Raw genomic sequence first — 18,644 nt, forward strand, 5'->3', positions numbered from 1 at the left:
GTAGTCACAGGATTTGTTGTCTGGGAGGTAGTATTATGGATCTTCATTACCCCGGGGGCACATTACATTTGCTAGCATTCCCTGACTATCCAACCCAAGAAAATATGTACCATGCTTCCTTCCAACTCCAACTACACTGAGTGATGTTTTCTCCAGGATGTCATAGTTTCTGCTTTTGACAAAGATGTTACCCACTTTCCCCCAAAATGAGAGGTTCAATGGATCATTTCCAGTGCTGTTGTAATAGCATTTAACAGCCAGAAAGAAAGTGAGTATTAGCTATGTTAACGCTGCACATTGTGTCCACTGTGCTCAATACTTTGTTCATATCTTGCACTTCGTAGTGCCTGTCCTGGTATATGACTATATGGTCACCAATGAGGACTCACCAGTCAAGAGCACAGTGGAACGTGAAGATCCACCGCCTGTAGATCTAGCCACTGAGACCATTCGAAAATATTTTCCCGAAACCTGGATCTGGGATTTAGTCACAGTAAAGTAAGTAATTTCCATTTGTAGGATTCAGGCTGGGTATGAAAATTCTATTTCTTTGTTTTCTAGTGCTTCTCTAATTTCCATCATAAACAGTCAAAATGGCTAATCAGAAGAGCATCAATTATAAAATATATTTCTATCACTCTCATAAAATTCACATAAAATTATCATATACCTCTTCAATGCTTAAATCCATTCAGGAACACTATATTGAGTATTAAGTGAGGCAGTCCTACATGGAGTACACCATATAAGTCATAAAATTGTCATATAGTGTTTTGGAGATGGGAGTTTAGAGACAACTTTGCAGCACAAATAAATAAAAACCAGGCACCAATATGTAACATGAAAAATAAAAGACCCAGAGATTGATATTGGGGTTCAAGCTTCAAACTGACGAGCAGAGAAGCAAAACAGTCAAGCCAGCGGATCTTAACTCTACCTCAGGCTGAAGTGGCAATGCTGTCTCCATGAATTCTCAGAGACAAAAACTCTCAGTTCCTGTCTCCTCCTCCTTGTTTTCCTTTCTCCACCCAGCCATATCCTTCTGTCTCTTCCTCCCTAGTGCTGGGATTAAAGGCGTGAGCTTTTAATCTTGTGTAGGCCAGGGTGGCCTTGAACTCAGAGAGATCCGTCTGCCTCTATTTCCTGAGTCCTGGGATTAAAGGTGTGTGCCACCACTGCCCAGCTTCTACAGCTAGCTAGTGTGGCCGGCTTTGCTTTCTGATACTTCAGGCAATCTTCATTAAATCATAAAATAATAAATCACCACACAACTTCAAATGTATGTTCAAATTTCCGCTAGCGTATAGACTTTGAAGTGTCATGAGGCCATGATTTGACGTTTTATTTTCCCATCTGGAGTCCTGTTCACACTGTTTGCTCTCTATCACTCCTTTGAAGGACTCAGCGGGGTGGCTTTAGGTCACACTCTTTGGTTACCACCTCAGAAATAAATCATCCCCACTCTAACTTCCCACGCTTCACACTCTCACTCTCCCAGCTCATCTGGAGTGACTGAAATGGAAGTGACGGTCCCTGACACCATCACTGAGTGGAAGGCTGGGGCCCTCTGTCTTTCCAATGACACTGGACTTGGCCTCTCTCCTGTGGTATCTCTCCAAGCCTTCCAGCCCTTCTTCGTGGAGCTCACGATGCCCTACTCTGTGATCCGTGGAGAAGCCTTCACGCTCAAGGCCACTGTGCTGAACTACCTCCAAAAGTGCATCCGGGTAAAGACCTTTCCCAATTAAGCATGACCAGTGGGAAAGGGGGAAATTAGTGTGTGTAAATTTTAACTAAGAATTAAGTGAAAAGAAGGAATAAAGGGAGGAAGAAATTGTATTGACCCCTCAGCACTGGTTCCAAATGCTTAAAAAAAAAAATCTCCAGACTCTGACTACATATACATACAGCAAAGAGTTGTTTAGCAACATGGACACTACATAAAATGCACTAGGTTATTTTGCCACTATTTAAATAGTACATACTGTACTGGCAGACCCAGGATATTCCATGTGGCCTCTGGATACAATCAAAAGGTAGGGTCCACAAAGATATAGTAAGCTATTGTCAGTATGAAATGGCATATTTTTCTACAATGGATTTTCTTTTGTTAGAGATAGATACATACTTAACATAGTAGTTAAATCTAGTAAATTAAATATATCTTTGCCATCAAAATAAAGCAAATATAAATAGATAAATAGATAATTATCTATTTGTGTAGCTAATACATAAACAATAGCTAAATTAAGTTCTGGACATGTATGTGCATATGAAGCCTATACAAGCCTTCTGTGTCAGCTTCTGTGACATTTTAGGCACATGTGTTCTGCTCCTACTCTCCACACCCTTTCACTGACCTCCACCCACACCTGATACGTTGTCCTTCTGCGGTGACATCTCTGACTATTTCTTGGCCCATGGGGCCACAGGTGGGGGTGCTGCTGGAAGACTCTCCTGATTTCACAGCGGTCCCAGTGACAAAAGACAAAGATTCCTACTGCCTCTGTGCCAATGGGCGGCACACCACATCCTGGTTGGTAACTCCCAGATCATTAGGTGAGTGAAAATTCTGTCAGGGTTCCCAAAAACAAAGGGTGAAGGTAGGAAGGTTTCTTAAGTTACTTCCTTCTCATTGGGTCCCCCAAGTTCTCGGTCACCGCTGCTTCTGGCCCATGCTCACCACATTCTTAAATACAGGACAAGCCCTTGGACCACTCACAGACCTGAGGATGCTTTGCAGATCTTGGGGTTTGGAGGAGGCCAAGTTCCTGGCACATCTGAGCTCAGCTCTGTGTGTGTTTCAGGGAATGTGAACTTCTCTGTGACCGCAGAAGCACGACAGTCCCCAGAGCCTTGTGGTTCTGAGGTGGCCATAGTTCCTGAAACTGGGAAAAAGGACACAGTTGTCAAAGTCCTGATAGTTGAGGTGAGTACCCTCTCTTGATTGACAGTGAGCTAAGAATGGAGCAATGTATTTAGATGAAAACTAAAAGATACTAACGCATAACCTCGAGACACTTCACAGCACAGGCGAGCTGGTGCTGTTAAACCAGTGTGTGTTCTGTTTCTTTCCTTCCGGTTCTCTTAACTGGAGCTTGGCGGGATGGGCCATGCCAGTTTGTCTTCTTAAGCACTGCCTCTTTCTTCTGATCCTATTACGACCCCCTCTTTTGTCTTTATTATCTTTCCTAATTACCTTCTTCTTGACCTGGCATGCCCAAATTCTCAAGTGTTTATGCCATTCCTGCTATGATGGAAAAGTAGACCATCTAATTCCAGCCCCTGCCCCAAAAGTAAAGAAGCTCTCTCCCCCAACCAAAAAGAAAAATATATATATATATATATATCCAGCATCTTTGTGTTTACACACGCAGTAATTCCTCTTGTCTGAACTTTCTTTCTTTTGTCAAGCCCGAAGGAGTAAAGAAAGAACATACCTTCAGTTCACTGTTCTGTGCATCAGGTGAGAATCCTTCAAAACAACAGTAAGACAATAACTGGCGTCATCTACTTAGGTCTCTTGCAGCAGTAAGAAAGCCAGGATGGCTGAGCGGCTTGGCCTGTTTGTGGGGCTCCTAGCAGTGGGATCAGGACCTGTCCCTGGCACAAGCGCTGACTTGGATGCAGCAGCCAGCCTCGATGCTGGGGGAGGGGGTCCTGCCTCAACTTGATGTGCCATGCTCTGTTGACTCCCATGGGAGGCCTGCCCCTTTCTGAATGGAAAAGGAGTGGAGCGGGCAGTGGACTAGAGGTGGAGAGGAGGGGGAGAACGGGAAGAGAGGAGGGATGGAAACTGTGGTTGGTATGAAAATACTTAGTCAAAAAAAAAAAAGAAAGAAAATCAGGATACTGTGTAACTTAAAACCACTAAAATATAAACAAACTGAGTCACATAAATTAGCAAGATCTTTACTTACCAGATACAGTTATCAAGAGTGCAGTCATAGTTCTACCTGGGACTTCAGAGTTCATTGCAGCACTTCTTTTTAGAACACAGAAACCTTTTCACCCAGCCCATCTCAGCACTTAGAAAGTTATAGCTAGGAAAAAACTAAGAAGAGCTCACAATCAACATTTTCCTTACAAAAGGAAAAACACAGAAATATCTTGGATAGGACTGTATTTGTTTTGTATTAGATCAAAAATAAAAACAAAGATTTTATAGCTGAATAACTTCCACACATAAACCAAGCTAAACTATGATGTGTACTAAACATCGTATTTTTCTTTAATGGTTGTTTTTATGACTTGTTCTTTCATCCGTGCTCCTCACTGGATGCACTATTGCACAGGAAATACAGCATCACAACAATGACAACATCACCAGCATCTACACTAGTGAGCGGTGCCGTGCATCCTCAAAATGTATTTATCAAAAGAATAAAGAAATTGGGATAAAAGTTTTAAAATGTAAAATCCATTATTATATGAAAGGCAGCAAAAGAGATGAAGTTAAGCATATTTGTCTGTAAAAGGGATACACTGATGTAACAGTTACTAATACAGTGTGAGAAGAAGGCTGTCATATAATGCTAAAATCCTTTAAATGTTTTCCATGGAAGGAAGCACACTAATTTTTTAATCATCCAAGGGCAGGATAAGAAAAACCTTATTCTTCCCATCGATCAGTTTTGCTTCTCCTGATAATTATTTCTTACAAGGCAATCTGACCATCACCCCGCCATAGGAAAGCCCTCCCTGACAGCAGCATGGGCGTGATCAGTGAGACCTCCTAAGGTAGCTCAGGGGGAACCCAGAAATCACAAAGGCTAGTTCAGAATGTATCCATTTTCTTATTCTGACATACTGGATGTTTATTCACATATTGCCGTATTTTAGGTTTCCATCATTGTGATAAAAACACCATGACCAAAAGCAACTTTCAGAGGAGTGGTTTGTTTCATCTTCCATGATGGCGGGAAGACAGGACAGGAACCTGAAGGCAGGAGCCGAAGCAGAGGCTGTGGGCTGTGGGGAGCGCTACTTACTAGTTTGCTTTCCCTGGCTTGCTCAGTTTGCTCTCTCATATACCTGACGGAGCCACCTGCTCAGATGAGGCACCACCCACAGTGGGCTAGGCCCTGCCACATCAAACATTAAAAAAAGAAATGCCCAGCCGGGCGTTGGTGACACACGCCTTTAATCCCAGCACTCGGGAGGCAGAGGCAGGCGGATCTCTGTGAGTTCGAGCCTCCAAAACAATACAGAGAGGCCCTGTCTCGTAAAACCAAAAAAAAAAAAAAAAAGAAATGCCCCAAGACTTGCCTATAGGCCAATTTTATGGAGGTGTTTTCTCAACTGAGGTTCCCTATTGCCAGAAAAGGCTAACTAATGTCAAAGTTTACACCCACAAAACAAACAAAACAAAAAACCCTAAGCAGAATATACCTAAACCAAAACTCAATCAATAAACAAATAATTAAGTAATTATCAATTAATAACTAATAGGAGACTCAGACATTCCTTTTGGAGATGCTTTGCTTCAATACAGTAGGAAACAATAGTACAAGAAAATGTGGACTTGTGACATTTACAACAAGATCATGTTCCTAGGGAGGCAAGAAGTCAAAGCTTAAGACACGGTTTTAAAGTGACCGGCCTTACAGCAGTTTAGAAATGCAGAGAGCAGAGATAACCATCTGCACATTTGTTTTGCTTATTAAGATGCCGGGATGTCTGAAAAAGTGTCCCTGATGCTCCCAACGGCGGTGGTGGACGACTCAGCCAGAGCCCATTTCTCTGTGTTGGGTGAGTCGTTTCATCCCTGGAGGACTTGGGACAATAGTCACTACCACCACCCTGTCCCCATCGTGACTACAAACGTAACTTCTGAACTACTACACTTAAACTCTGTGACATCTTCTGTCTCTATCCCCTCAGTATGAGCCTGGTTCCCAGCACACCTTACCCTCTCATTGAGAAATGATTCTACTAAAGATGCTGTTTTGTGCTTGAAGATGATGGTTGTTCTATTTGATGCTATATCTCTCACTTCCAGGTGACATCTTGAGTTCGGCCATAAAAAACACACAAAACCTTCTCCATATGCCCTTTGGCTGTGGGGAGCAGAACATGGTGCTTTTTGCCCCCAACATCTACGTACTGAAATATTTGAATGAGACACAGCAGCTGACTCAGAACATCAAGTCAAAGGCCATTGGCTATCTCAATAAGGGTCAGTATTGGGAGTGCGTAAAGGGTGGGGGAACAGACAGCCAAAATCTGAAGCAAAAGCAAACTTTATTCCAAGTCAACTCGGGGTACAAAAAAAAAACCTTATCTGTTAACTAAGACCACAGCCAGAGTTCTGGTTACCTGGGTGGGTTCCCCACTCCCCAGCTCCCCAGCTCCCCTTTTGTAGCAAGAAGTAAGCATTAAGCATGGACAAAAGAATTTTCACAATCTCAAGGCAAAACTTAAGTACAGATTATTTTTACAATTTCCATTAACGGGGTCTTTGGCTAAGTTAGTGTTTATATTAGCTTATTGTTTCTCCCGTGCACTTCTAATGGTGTTGCCAAATGCTGCACTTCCCAAGGCAGGGAGGAGTATGGAACAATGCAACTAAAAGTCACAACTCTGTATTAAAAGTTAACTCAGTTCACAGCAGCTGTCTGTTGTAAGTGGCAAGGGGTTACCTGATAGCTAACCCTCAGTCTCAGGGAGCCACTGAAAAAAATGCTAACCTTTGATCACAGACAGCTCCTGGTCATAAGGCCAGGAGCAACATTGTTAAAAGTTAATCCCTAACTGCTGTCAAGGCTGGTGACTGTCAGCTCCTACTTCTTTTTAAGCTACAAATTCACATTCCCATACTTCTATATCCCTATTCTTGGGTTCTTATTTCTGGACCCTTCAGTCAGTAAGGCTTAGAGACTCCACTTGGTTCTTGCGCATGGTCTCTCTAGAAATGTGCTTAGCATCGGAGGGAGGAAGCTGAGCAGTGCTCTCATTGGTCAGTCCTACAAACCAGAGTATATGAGGGCCTCTCTGGCTCCAGACTTAGATCCTATCATTCTCTGGTGCATCAGTTTCTTCAAAACACAACCAAAGTCTTCCATTCCAGGCTATCAGAAGGAGCTGAACTACAAACACAAGGACGGCTCCTACAGTGCCTTCGGGGATCAAGGTGGCCGGAAACAAGGAAACACTTGGTAAGAAAAGTTCACTCTGTGTCAAGCCTCATTCAACTCTTGTTCCTCATGGCAACTATACATGCACCCTGTTTTATGGAAATACAACTGATGCCCGGGCCTGAGAGGGACATGTTTGAGGTAGCCGAAACATTAAGTACAGAACTGAAATTGTCTCAAGGCTCATTGGCTTTGACTCCATACCACCTGCTAACTCAATTTAATAAGCGGGGTTTCTCATTTCTCCCCCAACATATTTCATCAGTAAATGCCTAGCTACATATCACTGAGCATCCAAAGATGCTCATGACTGAGACTTGCAAAGCTGTTGCCAGTCTTCATGAGACCTTGCATTGCATAAGAATGTGTTCTTGAGATAAAACACACAAACAGGTGACAAACGACATAGAAACTGATAGAAATAGGAAGTAAGCCAAGGAGAGGGATGGAATTTTTGAGGCAGAAAACACATGGCAGGGGCTTTAGAAGATTTTTCTTATCTACAAAACGAACTCATCTGAAGGGGAGGAGGTATGAGATGAAGATGAGGGTGTTAAGGAAACACCAGAGTGAGCAAGGGGGAAGCAACGAGAGAGCAAAGCAGCTGAACCACACTGTAGTGTCCACATCCAAAAGGACCAAGGGATGGGAGACTACGTTGGAATAGCAAGAGACACTGTCCAGCTTTATACACTCAGAGAGCCTTCGACTAACTGCATATGATTGTGGTCCAGACCCCTGGAAACCTGTGTGTGAAGGCGCTGCATCAGAGCAAACACCTTCATCTCCCCACCCTCCCTTCCTTATCAGGCTCACAGCCTTTGTGCTCAAGTCTTTTGCCCAAGCTCGAGCCTTCATCTTCATCGATGAAACACACATCGCCCATGCCTTCACCTGGCTCTCCCAGCAGCAGCAGGACAACGGCTGTTTTAGGAGCTCTGGATATCTGTTCAACAATGCCATGAAGGTGACCTACTCTGAACTACTTATAAGCATGGTGACCTAATAATTATGTCTGAAAGTCAGGCCTTACTACTTACCATGCTAGCAAATAAGCCTCTAGGTTAAGAATGTACTTTTTCATAATGGGGATATAAATGAAAACTTCCACTGAATCCAGAGGGTTGGCTGTGAGCAGGGAAGACTTTGATGGATTGCTTGCTGTACCTTTCAGCTCTTTCATTCCTTTTGCTCTGCAGGGTGGAGTAGACGATGAAGTGACCCTCTCTGCCTATGTAACCATCGCCCTTCTGGAGAGTTCACTCGAAGACACAGTAGGTGTCACATTGCTTCTCCAGCTTCCCAAGCTGGTGGCAGCTTTCTTCTTTTTTACAAAATTTTTTGCATTTGTCAGATTACATTAATGAGCATCTACCTGCTCGATTAAATTCTGGCTATGTTCAAAAAAACCAAGCCAAAAACACGGCCTCTAATACTGTCCCTATCAGTCTATATTTAAATGGAATATACATATTTAAATTTATAAAAAGGGCTGCCTCCAAAAAAGAGGGAGGGAGAGGGAAGGGAGGGAGGGAGGGAAGGGAGATGCTGATTTGAAGAGCATAAATGTCTATATCCTCCATGTTTGTTCCAGGGCCTACTAGGACCTTTTTGCACATTGCTCGGATTTTGTTTCTCTGCCAACAGCATCCGGTTGTCTCCAAAGCCCTGGCCTGCCTAGAGTCATCCTGGAAGACGATACAGCAAGAGGGAAATGGCAACTTTGTGTACACCAAAGCGCTGCTAGCCTATGCCTTTGCTCTGGCAGGGAACCAGGACAAGAGAAAGGAAATCCTGAAATCTCTTGATAATGAGGCTATAGAGGAAAGTAAGAATGTGTGCTGTCATGTTTGTCTCCATCCAGATCCAGTGAAGGAAGCAAGGGAATATACAAAGTGTCAAAATAGTTTTTTTTTTAGTTCTGTCTCTATGGCACACGAAGGTTTCTCCTTGGACTGACCCAGTAGGAAATTAATCTTTCTTCTATACACAAACAATTTCTCTCCAGTATTTTCTCATACTATTGACCCAAATCAACAAATGTAACATCACGGTAGAATGTATACAGCCACCCCTATCATTACAAAGGTAAATGTAGTTAAAATTGAAGTTTTCACTCTGATAAGTATATACCCAATCAGGAAGAGCAAAGACTATGAAGAAAACACACAAAAAGAAACTTTGCTTTAAGGTTGTGCTGTTTCAACCGCAATTCTGAAACCAATGGGAAACTTTCCTAAGACATTTGGACTGAACCCTGAACAAGTGATGCTTTGTTGGGTGTAAGGGAGTCAATGAGTGAAGGAATGCTGTTGCCTTCTCACCAACTCTGCTGCAGCATCATTGAGGATGTAGTTTAGTTAACATCTTAGGAATTTCTGTCTTGATATCTCTGTCAATCACACCCTATCATGCCAACTGCAGATTTTTATTAGGGATTAATAAATCTGGGGATGCTGTGAGTGAAAATTTAAAACCTACTACAATCTTCAATAGTTCCTTCTTTCTAGATGTAGACATAAGTCATGCACTGACTCTTCATACTTTTTATTATTTATCTATTTTTACCCTAAGAAAACTCCGTTCATTGGGAAAGACCTGAGAAACCGACGAAACCAGAGAGGTGTCTGTACGAACCACAGGCTCCCTCTGCTGAGGTGGAGATGAATGCCTATGTCCTCCTCACTCTCCTCACTGCCCAGCCAGCCCCGAGCCCTGAAGACCTGGGTTTGGCAGTGCGCATCGTGAAGTGGCTCACGAAGCAGCAGAATTCCCATGGTGGCTTCTCCTCCACACAGGTCAGTGACTTTCCTCAGAGTCGCCGTGCAATGAGGGAATTTGAACAAGGAATGCAAGGACAATAAACAGGGGAAGACAAAAAACAAGGACATAGGAAGTGAGGGGGGATGATACATCCCATCATAAATTTTTCTAGTTCCTGTGTTCAAACACAGAGTTCTCTTCATACCACATTCATGGTGAAACAGACCTGCATTGCTGAGAAATTCTAACCCAGACCCAAATCTTGATAGAAAACAATGGCAAAACCCCTGGAGTATCCAGAATCCTAGACATGATACCTCACCCTGGAACAGCATGTGGAGTACCTAAGAGATGCTACTTGGACTAAACTGACATCTTTATCATCCTGCTGCCCTTAGGTGTGGCTGTTTCCCTTCTCCTGACAGACTTGCCTAATCTTGTGTATGGGGAGATTGCCCTCAGGTTTTCCCCAAGCTAGTAGGAGCTCCTACTGCCAGCCTTAACCTCTCCATAGTTGGAAACAATCAAGACTGTAAACTATTTGCTTTATCATCTAGTCAGTATAATTCTCATGAGGTAATATTTTCCCAAAAACACACATCTACCATAAAATCTATATTATGCTCTGGGTATCCTGGGCATAGGTGGCAGAATTTATCTCCAGAGAAGTGTAGTAAGATGGTCGGCTCCTCTGAAGGAGAAATAAAATGTACAAAGAGGACCCCCCCCATGATACTGGCCATCCTGCTTTGCAATCTGATTCTTGTGCTTTCATTTCAATTGGCAGTCTGCATTGTAATAGTCAAACCCCCACTGCGTGCCCCTGCTTTCTTGTTGGGTTCTGTAGTCAGGACAGCATCTGGCCTTGTCTTGGGATAAGGAGGGATCCTGTGGGAGACAGCCTCTCTAGAGCACGGCGTTCGTCTCCATAGAGTGTGCCACCGAGGAGCAAGGCGACTAAGGACGACATTAGATCATAGTTCTCCCTTCTGTTTGATAAGACTGAGTTGTGACTAGCACTTCGCCATGAAGTTGATGTCTCTTGATTATTCAAGTGCAGGAGAAAGTCTCGTGATGAGAGCAGGAATGCAATCTTGTTGGAAGATGGTAGGGCATCATCGTGGGAACCAGGGACAAAGGAAGAAAAACAGCAAACACTAGGAGAAAAATCTATTTTGTATTTATACTTTGTGCTGGCTAAGAGGGAATCTGCATTTGCTATGGCACTCTGTGTAATGAAAGAAATCATGAGAATGTTCTTGATTCTCAATTATTTCCTAAATTAAAGTCTATAGATCAAATAACTAGAGACAAAACCTCATGACGCTTTTGTCACAGCTTCAGGAAGAGCCCAAGCCCTTCCACACTAATACCACCCTGAGCTTTTACACTCATTCCTCGCAGGACACTGTGGTAGCTCTCCATGCTTTGTCCAAGTATGGGGCAGTTACTTTCGCCAGAAGTCAGAAAACTCCTTCAGTGACCATCCAATCTTCGGGGACATTTTCCAGAAAGTTCCAAATAGAGAACAGTAATCGACTGTTACTGCAGCAGGTCTCCCTACCAGACATCCCTGGGGACTATAACATCAGTATGTCAGGAGAAGGATGTGTGTATGCTCAGGTAAGATTCTGGGGAAGCTGTAGATATATGGCTGTGGGCCTCCTTCTCCCAAACAGAAAGTCTCCCTTTACCTACCTGCCCATGTTATACTCAAACTGGGAGAAATCAATCCAAGGACTCAGTGCAATGGAGGTGAAGTATTTCTATTCCCTACTTATCAGACAACACTGAAGTACAATGTTCACTTGGAGAAAGAGGAGTCTGCATTCACTCTACGGGTGCAGACAGTACCTCTGACTTGTGATAACCCCGAAGGCCACAACAGTTTCCAGATCTCACTAGAAATCAGGTATGGACCTCTGTCTCTCTTGTCTACTACACTATTGTCTTCCTAGAACTCTTCACGAAATGGGTTCAGAGATATCTAAAGCAAGTCTCTTCATTAAGATTTTGCTTTGTCTGCCTGGCAGTGATGGCACACACCTTCTGCACTCAGAAGGCAGAGGCAGGAGGATCTCTGTGAGTTTGAGGCCAGCCTGGTCTACAGAGCAAGTTCCAGAATAGCCAAGGCTATACAGAAAAACTCTGTGTCCAAAAAAAAAAAAGATTTTTCTTAGTCTATTGAAAATAAACAAAAAAAAATCACTTGACTTCAGCAAAGTGAACAATAAAGGATTGTAGAATTATAATCTCAAATTAGTCTACTTTTGGGTGTCCTTTCTCACCCACTATCATAGTAAAATAATAGATTATTCTTTTCCATGATATCTTACTGTGGGCTATTCTTCTTCGCCCACAAAGGCAAGCCTTCCTGGCCTTTTAAGATTCCATTTTTCTAGAGGGGGGAAGAAGATATTCTGCCCTTCTGACACTTGTCAAAAGCTGCATATAAAATACAACCAGCAAAAGGGTCTAACTGCAAAACCTGAAGGCCTCTCAGATGAAAAGAAGATCCACAGTGTGACATATCATCTTGTTTCACCACAATGTGGTGGGGTATAGCTGGTCTGTTTACTCTTTGGAGGCCTGCCACCCAGCTCCCAAATAAATACACAGAGACTTAGTCTTACTTTATGAATGTCTGGCCTTAACGTGGTTTATTTCTAGCCTGCTTTTCTAACTTAACTTAAATTATCCCATTTCTCTTTAACTATGTTTTGCCCTTGGGCTTTTTATCTTTCTTTGTTCTATATCTTGCTGTCCTTCTTACTTCATGGCTGGCTGGTGGCCGGTCCCTCGTGTCCTCCTCTCCTTTTCTTGCTCCTCATGCTTCTTCTCAGGCCTAGATTTCTCCTCCTGTTTATTCTCTCTGCCCAGCAGCCCCACCTATCCCATTTGGCAATACATTTTTTTCATCATTAAACTAATATTCCACAACAGTTGTGTGTGTTTGTGGGGGGGGGGAAGGACAACCTCAGCCCATCCGTCTCCAGGTTCTATACATACTAGGGTTTTGAGATAAGGTCTCTAAATTTCTGGGGCCTTGCTAAGCAGACAAAGCTGTCTGGCCAGCAGACCCCATGGATTCATCTATTTTTAATGAACTCTGCAAATGATATTGTTACATAATATTTTCAGGACTATTTATATTGACAGTAAAGACCATATATTTTAAGGTATGGAAAAAATCACACAGGGTATATCAGGAATTAATGCTGGACCTGGAAGGAGGCAAGATTCAAAGTATGAAAATTACTCCTTCCATTCACTTCTCTGGTCTGCAGTTACATAGGGAGCCGTCCAGCCTCCAACATGGTGATTGTTGATGTGAAGATGGTATCTGGCTTCATTCCATTGAAACCAACAGTGAAAAAGGTAGGTAGACCAGATGTTTGGATTTTCTGTATCCTCAGACTAGGAACATGCCAATACCATCATGATAATGCCAACCTGCACCAAAGCAATGTTAGTACTAATTTAACAAAATTGGATTTATATAATGCTAAGTATAGGTGTGTACTGTGATAGCAACCAACAGAAGAAATATAAGAAAGTTCACTGAGTCTACAATCTAGCTAACAATAATTTTTAAAGTGTAAGGAACCTGGTCAATAATGATTCAGGAGGAAATATTATTAAATACCAAAATTATAAATGTGGTGTTTTCAGAACTATGAAAATTAAGAATAAGCTAAGATCAAAAGCAGAGTACAGAGAGAGATACTTGCACAGAGAATATGAAATAAGTAAGTTCCATCAAATGCAGGACTACTTCACCTTCAAACAAAAGTCAAAACGGCAGATTACTAAGTCAGGCCTCTAGTAGAGTGGCATTCACAATTTTCTGAATATATTTGCTTTCTTATCAGGAAACTTTCTTCCAGTTCATCTAAATGAGTTAATGACATCTCCTTTTTTCACCTTCAACTGCACAGTTCATTTGCCTCAGCCCCAAGGACTTTGCTTTTTCAGTAATGCAGGTATTTTGTCTCGTCTTCAGCTTGAACGATCAGAGCATGTGAGCAGAACAGAAGTGAGCAATAACAAGGTCTTGTTATATGTGGATCAGGTAAGGTCCTTTCCTGCCTCCCAAACATGTCTAGGTGGACAGTCCTTCATCTGTGTTGGTCAGGAGGGTCCTTCCTGCCTCCCCAGACATGTCTAAGTAAGTCTTTGTAGGAAGCATAAGACAGGAGAAAAGCAATTCTAAAGGAAGTTTTTTGGAGAGACACCTTCCCTCTCTTCGTGCTAGATGATGTTTAAATTCTCTTTCAGTGGCCTGGAGACACAGTTGAGAGCACCTACTGCTTTTGCAGAAGTCCAGAGTTCAGTTCCCAGAACACATACCACCTCACAATTGCCTGTAACTCCAGTTCCAGGGGACCTGATATCCCCACTAGTATATAAACACACACACACACACACACACAAATAATGATAATATAATGATGATGATAGTGATCTTTAAATTCCCTTTTCTTGCTGCTGGATTTCCTGGGACTTGCCATTGGGTCCCAAGTCAGCAAGTCAAAGGACTTATCTCTCACACAATGGACAAAGTCCTATATCACACATTAAGGAGAAATATGGGTTTGGGGGATAGTCTAGTAGACTAGAAACGTTTCATGTACTCCCAGGAGCCTCTACATCAGTTCATCAGGCCCCTACTCTAAAATCATATCATCATCCACCTATGTGAGCAATTACAAGCACAGTGGCTGTGAGAGGGTTAAATGCTACCCAATGCATAAGTCTTTCTCAAATGCCAAGGACTGAGTGACGCAGAAGAAAAACAGTGGCCACCTCTGTGATTTTTCTCTCTTTGCAGGTGACCAATCAGACACTGGCCTTCTCCTTTGTCGTTCAACAAGACATCCCAGTAAGGAACCTGCAGCCTGCCATTGTGAAAGTCTATGACTACTACGAGACAGGTGAGCAAGAGATTAGGAAAGACCCTAAAAGCAACTTGATTTCTTTTCTTTTCTTTTCCTTTTTTAAAGACTGCTTCTCAATATGCAACCCAGGCTGTGCTCAAGCTCTTGGTCCACCTGACTCAGTCTCCCGAATGCTATTATAGGCACATACCATCACACCCAGTTTTAAAAACAACTATTTTTGAGACAGTGTCATGTTACCTAGGTCAGACTAGCCAAGTCAGCCCTTAATAAAAGAATATGAATGCAACAGATGTAAGATTTCAATTTATTCAGCCACTGATGTCTTGTTCCTACCTGTTTGTCCAGTCATGTGGGACCAAACATGTCCAAGTAACCCAAGGGACCAAACAAAGAAGTGTCTGTAGGTTGAAAGACACACAAATCTTCTTCTGAATACAGCAATGCAAAGACAAAGAACTGTACAAATAATTGCAGTAGGAATAAAAGGTGAGAGAAATATAGCCTGAGTGGTCGTTGATGACCAAAGAGGGCAAAGCCAGAGCTGGAGACTTAAATGGGGCTTTCTGTGCCAAATGTTCCAGAATAGAAGACTTCAAGGGATACTGAAGGAGAAAATCAGAACTATAGAAAGGCACCTGAGGGAGTACACATCTACACGGACCACTCCTAGCTCTCAGCTCAAACACTGTAGGATAAGCACACTCGGGTTTCCTCAATAGGGTGAATTATTCTGGTGTTGTTGCACATATGTGTATTTATTTCGTGAGAAAGAGGCATGCCACGGCGCCTGTGGAAGTCAGAGGGCGATTTAGGGGAATGGGCTCTTGCCTTCTGCCATTTGGGTTATATGGCGTCAGGCACGGCAACTAGCGCCTTTCCCCACTGCGCCATCTGCCGGCCCAGAATAACGGCGTCAACCAGTGGCTTCAAGAGGAGAAAGTCCTCTGCTTAGTTTGCCTGATGCACCCAAAGAGACAACTTTTCAGCAATCACCCAGATCCTGACTGAGGGAACTGGTCAATCCTAAGACATCAAGTGTGCTCCAAAAAAATCCTCTCGCATCAAAGCTCCCATTCTCAATTTTTTCCATGTCTTTCAGATGAAGTGGCCTTTGCCGAATACAGCGCCCCCTGCAGTTCAGGTGAGCACCTAGCATTCCTTGCCACAAACCTTCCTCTGACCTGCTTCCCTCCAAAACTACCTAGAACTTTTGTTAGATGAGCTCAGAGCCTTGGGATTGCATACCTTGGGGTTGTCACACTAACCAAAGTATATTGTATCGTATGGTAGAAAATCCGATGGACCCCATGCTCCACCATGGCCAGTTTGCTTTCCTGCAGAACACCCTACTGTCCAGTTAGAATTATATTCATCTGGTGTATTGTTTCTTCTCTCCACATGCACAGAGAAACAAAACTTTTGAAACTCCAATCTGTGGACAAGCCATTGCTGGAATCCCCAAACCCCTTCAAGATGGTGATTTTTGCCTGTGTCTGCAATACTAATTCTGAACAAGCATGATGAATAAACGCACACTTCTAGACAGTCTCTCTCTGTCTTTGGTTCTTTCTTCATTTAATGCACATTTACTCCATGCTCATTTGGTGCCTTGCACCGTATCCCACATTTGCAATGAACAGACATGACATTCAAACAGGAGAACATATACACTGTTAAGCTGCCTCAGTAATACAGAGCCTCAGAACATGAAGAATAACACAGGGCAACCCTTCCTCCATAACAAACATCACAATGGGCATATTAGTGAAAGCACTATGAAGCAAGCAGGGAGTGGGGATTCAAGCCCGCAGTCAGAGCATTTCTGGAGGATGAGGCAGCAGGATTGCACATTCAAGAGCAACTTAGGCAACCTAGCAAGTTCCAGGTCAGCCTGGGATTCATAACCAGACTAAAAAATCAAAAGACAAGAATTATAGATTGATTGTAGAATACTTGGCCAGCATTTTCTTATTTTTCAATTTTTCCTTGTTATTGAAAATAGAAAATTTTGCCTCACAAAATATGTACTGATTAGAGTTTGCCCTCTCTCTACTCCTCCTGAATCCCTCCCCCACCTCCTCTCCCATCTAGATCCACCCCATTTCTGCCTCTCAGGAGAAAACGAACAGCAGCCTGGCGGTGGTGGGGCATGCCTTTAGTCCCCACAGAGGAGAGGTAGAGTGAGGCGGATCTCTGTGAGTTCAAGGTCAGCCTGGTCTACAGAGTGAGTTCTAGGACAGCCAGGACTACACAGAGAAACCCTGCCTCAAAAAAGCAAAAAATAAAAATAAGGTAAAACTTAAAAGAGAGAAAAGGGTCCCAACATGAGTTGTGAAAAGGAAACACCAAACATACTGCTGAGTTCATTTCCTGGTGGCTGTCTATCTACCCCCGGACATGCAGCCAGCTCTTCAGAGTGGCTTGTTCCCCCGGTGACTGTCCCTGGGGTCGCTTTTGGGTTAGGGAAGGAGGCATGTGCCCACCTCTCCTTTCATCTCTAGGCCCCACCATGTCTGGTTCAGACCCACGCAGACTCTGCGCATGCGGCCACAGTCTGTGAGGTCATATGTGCGTTGTGACCTGCATTTTCAAGCCTGTGGATTTGATTTTCAACATAGGGGGAAAAATATAAAATGCATCCGAGTAGAAACACTTTTTGAAAAGGAAAAAAAAAAAGGAACCTTTAGTAGCATTAAAATGGCTATCCTGACTAATGGGAGTTCCTTGTTGACAACAGTAATGACAAATCTGTTAAGTTATGCAAAAGAAGGTGTTGTGGTTTTTAAAGTGCAATATCCCCCACGGGCTCTGGTGTTTGGGCAATTGGTCAGCCCCGAGCTGGTATTGCTCTTTAAGGCTTTGAATCTTTGGATGAGTCCTAGATGACAGTAGCGGTGAAGCCTGAGAATTCTAGCCCAGCCAAGTTCTGTTTGCTTCTTAGTCTGTGAGGTAAGAAGAATCCGTTTCAAAGGTTTGCATCCTTGGACCTACCACTATGCTTTCCATACCGCGCTGAGCTGTATCCCCTCAACCTGGGAACCACCAGCTGATGGCCAGGTGACCACCATGGGCTGTATCCCTGTCTAAGTTGATTGTGGCAGATAATTGCTACAGTAAAACAAAAGGCTGTCTTAGCAAAAACATGATGGCAATGTTTTTTTATGCCACTGTGAGACTGGAGATACGAGTTGAGATTAATTTACCAAGGGTCTTACTTTATTGTATAAGCTGGTGGGATCATTTAAAAACAGTGTTGGTGAGGCAGGCATTTAGTCCCAGTTCTCAGAAGGCAGAGGCAGGCGGATCTCTGAGTTCGAGGCCATCCTGGTCTACAGACTGAGTTCCAGGACAGCCAGGGCTACAGAGAGAAACCCAGTCTCAAAAGAACAACAATAGCCGGGCATTGGTGGCGCACGCCTTTAATCCCAGCACTCGGGAGGCAGAGGCAGGCGGATCTCTGTAAGTTCGAGACCAGTCTGGACTACCAAGGGAGTTCCAGGACAGCCTCCAAAGCCACAGAGAAACCCTGTCTTGGAAAAAAAAAAAAAGAACAACAATAAAAAGCAGTGGTAGTGTAAGCAGATATGGGGTAGGGTGACGACAAACAGAGGAAGAGACACGGCGGGAAGGCTACAACAGATCTGTCTTGAACAAACTTCTGCTTCTTAAAACCTCTTTTTTCTTTAGGGAAAGCCAAAATTGTTAGGGCCAATGCAGTCAGTTCTAGAACAAAATGAAAATCTCCTGGGAGATTTTAACAAGGGATACTTTTCTGGGGATTAGGCCCAGCTTCCTGCGCTGATTTTTTTTTTTTTTCTAGAATCCACTTTGGTAAAGAAACAGG

General features: G+C 43.2%; 1 protein-coding gene across 1 annotated transcript in view; it reads left to right on the top strand.

The window, feature by feature from the left end:
- The window catches only part of LOC101843823 (alpha-1-inhibitor 3), a 46,237-nt gene extending 29,889 nt beyond the window's left edge, over positions 1-16,348 (top strand). The window contains exons 18-36 of the mRNA XM_040737099.1: positions 345-498; positions 1,499-1,727; positions 2,433-2,559; positions 2,808-2,929; positions 3,415-3,466; positions 5,668-5,751; positions 6,002-6,178; positions 7,070-7,157; positions 7,947-8,103; positions 8,336-8,410; positions 8,784-8,964; positions 9,711-9,934; positions 11,304-11,522; positions 11,684-11,811; positions 13,187-13,277; positions 13,903-13,971; positions 14,731-14,833; positions 15,900-15,941; positions 16,207-16,348. Coding sequence (XP_040593033.1) covers positions 345-498; positions 1,499-1,727; positions 2,433-2,559; positions 2,808-2,929; positions 3,415-3,466; positions 5,668-5,751; positions 6,002-6,178; positions 7,070-7,157; positions 7,947-8,103; positions 8,336-8,410; positions 8,784-8,964; positions 9,711-9,934; positions 11,304-11,522; positions 11,684-11,811; positions 13,187-13,277; positions 13,903-13,971; positions 14,731-14,833; positions 15,900-15,941; positions 16,207-16,223 — 2,339 coding nt within the window. The 3' untranslated portion in view covers positions 16,224-16,348. The remainder of the gene's footprint in view (positions 1-344; positions 499-1,498; positions 1,728-2,432; positions 2,560-2,807; positions 2,930-3,414; positions 3,467-5,667; positions 5,752-6,001; positions 6,179-7,069; positions 7,158-7,946; positions 8,104-8,335; positions 8,411-8,783; positions 8,965-9,710; positions 9,935-11,303; positions 11,523-11,683; positions 11,812-13,186; positions 13,278-13,902; positions 13,972-14,730; positions 14,834-15,899; positions 15,942-16,206) is intronic.
- Positions 16,349-18,644: the final 2,296 nt, after the last annotated feature.

This window comes from Mesocricetus auratus, unplaced genomic scaffold (assembly GCF_017639785.1).
Source record: "Mesocricetus auratus isolate SY011 unplaced genomic scaffold, BCM_Maur_2.0 Super-Scaffold_100676, whole genome shotgun sequence".
In the NCBI taxonomy this organism is placed as follows: domain Eukaryota; kingdom Metazoa; phylum Chordata; class Mammalia; order Rodentia; family Cricetidae; genus Mesocricetus; species Mesocricetus auratus.